This window comes from Colobus angolensis, unplaced genomic scaffold, assembly GCF_000951035.1.
Source record: "Colobus angolensis palliatus isolate OR3802 unplaced genomic scaffold, Cang.pa_1.0 Scaffold26, whole genome shotgun sequence".
NCBI classification, from domain to species: Eukaryota; Metazoa; Chordata; class Mammalia; order Primates; family Cercopithecidae; genus Colobus; species Colobus angolensis.
This window is the reverse complement of record NW_012115821.1, coordinates 6,634,423-6,640,422: the sequence shown is the minus strand read 5'-3', so window position 1 is coordinate 6,640,422 and position 6,000 is coordinate 6,634,423. Positions and strand designations below refer to the sequence as shown.

General features: G+C 39.3%; 1 protein-coding gene across 2 annotated transcripts in view; it reads right to left on the bottom strand.

Moving 5' to 3' along the window:
- Positions 1–6,000, bottom strand: part of MAGI1 (membrane associated guanylate kinase, WW and PDZ domain containing 1) — a 275,228-nt gene that overhangs the window by 133,016 nt on the left and 136,212 nt on the right. For both annotated transcript variants that reach the window (XM_011947180.1, XM_011947179.1), the window contains exon 3: positions 3,652–3,858. In XM_011947180.1, the coding sequence (XP_011802570.1) occupies positions 3,652–3,727 (76 nt within the window). In that variant the 5' untranslated portion in view covers positions 3,728–3,858. The remainder of the gene's footprint in view (positions 1–3,651; positions 3,859–6,000) is intronic.

Genomic DNA, 6,000 nt, shown 5'->3' with positions numbered 1-6,000 from the left:
CGCCAGGATGGTCTCGATCTCCTGACCTCGTGATCCACCCGTCTCGGCCTCCCAAAGTGCTGGGATTACAGGCTTGAGCCACCGCGCCCGGCCCGACTAAGTAATGTTTTGATGTCTCTCAGAGGTGTTCATGAATGAACCTGTTACTTTTTAGTTTTTTTAGTTGTAGTGATTTGTTGCACATTCTCTTTCTTACTTTTTTATTTTTATTTTTATTTTTTTTTGAGATGGAGTTTCACTCTGTCACCCAGGCTGCAGTACAATGGCGCAGTCTCGGCTCACTGCAACCTCTGCCTCCGGGGTTCAAGTGATTCTCCTGCCTTGGCCTCCTGAGTAACTTGGATCACAGGCACCGGCCACCATACTCAGCTAATTTTTGTATTTTTAGGAGAGACAGAGTTTCACCATGTTGGCCAGGCTGGTCTTGAACTCCTGACCTCTGGTGATCCGCCCGCCTCAGTCTCCCAAAGTGCTGGGATTACAGGCATGAGCCACCGTGCCCCGCCCTTGTTACACACTTTCTAAGGTGTCTCTAAAAAACACAGTATTTTTGCAAAAGTCTTTGTGTAGGTAACTGTGCTTTGGCCAACAGTGTAACTCTACCTTCATTAAGCCCACATAGGAAGTCTTCTTTCTCAAGGACTCTTTTTAGGCCCATAATTTGGGCATAATTTGTGGAAGACTCTCCCATTGCTTTGTGTTCACAGTCAGTTCCACGGTGAGCATCTGGGATGACTGCCCACCGCTCAGCTTCTGCCTTAATCAATGACTGCAGAAAGGAGGGGTGGGCTGCCTTCTCAGGATGCTTCTGGCCAATAGGCTCCCTGATCTTTTGTCTGAAAACAGTCCCAGCATTACTTAGGCATGTTATTCGGACAAACCTTCTTCAAAAGACTCAAGCAAAAGGCAGCTAAGATACAAATAGCAGCAAGTTATTAAAAATATCCTGGTAAATATCATTTTAATGGCTCCATAATATTTCTACATTTTGATATGATGCTCATGCCTTTATCATAGCTGGCCCAAGCAGGAGCCAACACCTCATTATGCCACTGTCACTCTACATGCAAAGTGGCTGGTGGATTCCTATTTAACGTGGTTCAGAATATGAAATGCTTTGACACCACTAGTTTCACATACATATGGACTGGGTACTGTTAATTATGTGAAAGATCTAGCATGAGTTAGTGTATGACAGATTGTCAGCTGTCGCAGGTGTAGTGTTATAAGTGAGGGGACAGTCAACATGCTCCATACGTTGTGAAGAGATCCCATCACGTGCATATCTCAAGGCCACTTTTTCCTCAGTGCATCCTACTGGCCTTCTTGGTATCAGACAAGAACGTGAGGAACACAATCAGGTGCCACTTAGCTTTCTGTTTTGTGTGGAAACTAATCATCAGACTGACTTTGGCAATGATGATCTGGGCCCACAAGTTGTTCTAAGATGCCAGGATTTCAAGTGGGGATTTTATGGGGTCAAATTTTCTGAGGCATGGCTTCTAGAGAGAGATTGATAGTAGTTAGAAATAGGAAACTGCATCTAGACTTACAGTCAACTACTTCTACTTTGTTCCTTATTTCTACCAAAAAATATATTTAATAAATGAAGGACAAATACAGACACACAAGCTTCTTGGGGACCACCCAATCTGCTTGGCAGAACTGTTTTGCTGCACACTACCCCCAAGGTCTTCTGTTTCTGTGACCACAACTATGGTTTAGGTTATACCATCATTTGCTATTCTTATTTATCAAAATATCAAGGCATTAAAGTATGAGATTATTTGAAAGAAATGTTAACATGTTTTCATGATCTGTTTTCATTTTGGTAAGGGCTACTATAAACATACGAAAGATTCCCAAATGAATGAAACCGGCTGATTTCAATTAAAACATAGGTACAAGGTAGCAAATTTCTTCTAGATATTACAACTATAGGGCAGGCACTGGCCTAACCCATTCTAATTGAGAAAATAAGAAATTTCCATGGAGTCAAATTCATACAGCTAGAAGGGGAAACTCAGAAATGACCTAATCCTAGCAAGTCATTTTATACATGGATGAATTAGGCATAATGTTCCTAAGAAGACAACTACCAAGAGCCAAGCCAGGATAACAAACAAATCTCTTCTGTCTTTACCTGACACTTCTTGCACAAATGTTGGGCTATCCAGTTGCTATAACAATAAACTCATCCAAAAAATTTTATTGCCATTTGATAAATTGTAGGCTTCTGAGCTTAGTTAATAAATTTTTAAAAACCTCAGTGAGGCCCATACAGGTTGCAGACAGCATTCATAAATAACAAACTTTTCCTAAATATTCTGCTAAGAGTTGGTAGCACAGGGGAAAACAGTCTAGTAATTTCTCCCTTCCCCAGGGCTGATGCTAATCAATAACCAAAGTATGGTAATGTGAGAAAAGGCCACTATGGGAGAGGATAATCTCATATGTTGAAAATGGATAACTTATTCATAGCTATAACTCTAAAATATTAAATACAATATTTAAGTACAGGACAACAGAAGAAACAAGATGTTCTTCTAATGCACAACACTATAGACTGAAGTTACTCCTATCTTATTCAGCTGTTACATTTGGAGTTACTATGTAAGGTCAAATCCTTATATAGTAAAAAATATTCTTGAGCTCTTCTGGGTCACTGCACTAACCCAAGGAACACACAACATTATTATTATTATTATTATTATTATTACTTTTTTTACATTTTTTGAGACAGAATCTTGTTCTGTCACCTGTGCCAGAGTGCAGTGGTGCAATCTCAGCTCACTGCAACCTCTGCCCTCCAGGGAACACACATTATACCCTGTGAATGGTGCCCCCTGGAGTTGTGCAGTATGGCCTTACCCAAAGGCCTTGTCCTTGAAAATCCCTTCACAATTATGTTGTACACATGTACCCTAGAACTTAAAAGTATAATAATAATAATAATAAACAACCCTTCATAAAATACAACATACTTAAGCTCAGAGGTAGACAGCCCTGAATATAGATAAAATAGATATATAATATAGCCAGTAATACATAGGCTATATAATATAGAATGCATATATAGGATATAATGATAGAATTTTACTTTTCTATCTTTCCCCCTTTTAAGGCATATAGCAATTTTGCGTAAGTTAACGGAACACATAATATCCTACCATTATATCTCTGCTTTCAAAGACATAAGAGGGTCCTGCTGGCCTTCCATACAGCATCAACTGACATTACACTGATAAAACACATTCTCATATTTTGCTTCATAGCAATCAGCCATAATGATAGAGATGCTGCAAGATTCCCCCCTCAAAAAAAAATCAATGAACAAAATACAGCTATTTATATACATATATCATTTTGAAGAGAAAGAAACCATGCTGATTTCTCATTTTCCTTCTTCATACATTCACCCCCAGCTCCTTTAAGGTATTCTGGTGAAGTTAAAATATTCCTGTAAAGGGGCATGAAAAGAAGACCAGGGAAAGAACCATCTCTTCTGCAAGCACTGTGTGGTCCAAGTTTGAATTTTGGCGACCCTACAAAATCCCTCTTGAGAACAGCATCCTTTTCAAAACTGTATGCAAAAGCCTCCTTGTCATCCCTTCCCCAGGTCCATTGAGGGCAACATGGTCTGACCTTTACCTGTAAAGCTGCTGTTCATTTCAGGAATGTCATCCTCCTCCTCATTCTCCGCATGGACTATGCCAGCATTTTGCATATCATTGTAGGACTTGGTTCGCTTCGGGGTCGACTGCTTAGAGCCAGACTGAAGGCTTTGCAAGGCATCCGTCGTGATCACTTTCCCACTGACTGGCTGGCTAGGAGGCTTGGGTGTCCCATAATAGTTTCCTAGGTGATAGAGAGACACATTTGCATGTTTCAAAAGGAATACTTTGTTTTTTTTTTAAGACTTCACATCCAAATCTCTAGTCACATTAGAAAAAATTAAACTAGAAAACCAGAACAAACTGTATTTTATTTCTGGAGTGGGTTAGAAAAGATGTCTTTCCTATCCAGCTAGACACAGTGATTTCAGATGGGAAGAGGAAAGCTGTATTGTTTTAGTGCAAAGAACCTACTAGGGCTAAAAACAAAGGAGGCTATGCTGAATAGTAAACCTTCCTCCTCATTACATTTGAATATCAATTGGTCATCTTTTTACATATATGCACCAGCATAATGCTGAATTCAATTTAGAGCAAGACTCACAGAAGATAAAAAATTCATTACTGCCGGCATCCTTACAGGCCTAAAAAGTTGAGGTCACCTTCCGTTAATAAGGGGACTCGTCAAGAGGGAACCAGGGCAATATTTAAAAAGAAAGACAGTAAACCCCACGTGGCGCCTCTTTAGCTGAATGGCAGGCTTGACTCTCAGAGTCGTGAGGGGTAGGAACAAACCCTTGCCAAGTTTTAACAGAAAACCCTGTGTCAATGGTGGCACCCAGTATGGGTCACTCTTAGTGGCCCATCTTCACTTTCAGCCACTCTTTCCCAGTTTAATTTAGGTCCCTCTATAGTGTGCTATGTGATTCTCACTTGTACATAAAGAGATTTTTACATTTTAATTTTTTATTTTAATAGATACATATATTTTTAATTTGCTATAGAGAAATCTCACTGGTAAGTTATGATAGCAATATAAAGTTTGCCTTTAGCATTTAAGAAAAAAAGCAATACTTTAAAAAATTGACTTATTTTTCACTTGAAGTTTAAAAAGACAGTTTTATATAATAAGAAATCAGCTGAATACATAATAGTGATGGTAGTAATAAAAGTTTCCTTTTGAAAAGTTAAAAAGTCAGCTATTTTTTAAAAGTTATTTTAAAGATAACATTAAATAAATAATACGTGTTTTCCGTATGAACAAAATCATAAAGGGTGGTTCATCAAGTTTGAAAAACACAGTTGATAACAATAATATTCAGTGGCTACATGATAAAAGACATCAACCTTAGAATGTCATCGCTCCATTTACCACTTCGCATCTTTCAGAGCAAGGCCAGGAAGATAGGAAATGATTTTGAGATACTGAATCAATCCTAACTAATGTTTGTACTTCTATGCTTAGTAAAGCAGAATTTGTAAATAATAATAAATCCTATACACACTCTTTCTTCCCAAGGATCCAACCCCATTGTCTATCCTCAGTACATAGCTACATAAGAAACACATTTTATTACACAAGCACCAAAAGAAAAAAAAAAAAAACGCAAAAGAAGACAGTAATAGCCTGGTCTTCATGAGATATACAGATACAGAATTCACTTCTCAGCAGGGTACAGTGGATCATGCTTGTAATCCCAGCACACTGGGAGGCTGAGGCGGGCTAACCACCTGAGTTCAGGGGTTCAAGACCAGCCTGGGCAATATGGTAAAATCCTGTCTCTAAAAAATATATAAAAATTAGCTGGGCTTGGTGGTACTCTCCCGTAGTTCCAGGTACTTCGGGGGTGCTGAAGAGGGAAGGATTTCTTGAGCCTGGGAAGTTGAGGATACAGTGAGCAGAGATTGTGCCACCGCACTCCAGCCTGGGTGACAGAACTAGATCCTGTCTCAAAAAAAAAAAAAAATTGTTTCTATTGGGCTTTATTCTTATCAATAAGGTTTCTTTTTTTTTTTTTTTTTTGAGATGGAGTCTCGCTCTGTTCCTAGGCTGGAGTACAATGGCACTATCTCGGCTCACTGCAACCTCCACCTCCCAGGTTCAAGCGATTCTACAGTCTCAGCCTCCCAAGCAGCTGGAACTACAGGCATGCACCACCATGTCCTGCTAACTTTTTTGTATTTTTAGTAGAGACGGGATTTCACCATGTTGGCCAGGCTGGTTTGGAACTCCTGACCTAAGGTGATCCACCTGCCTCAGCCTTCCAAAATGCTGGGATTACAGGCATGAGCCACCACACCTGGCAATAAGGTTTCTTTTTTAAGAGAAAAAGGTTTAATAGATTTTTAAATGTTTTTTGAAACATCAAAATGTATAGAGATACAC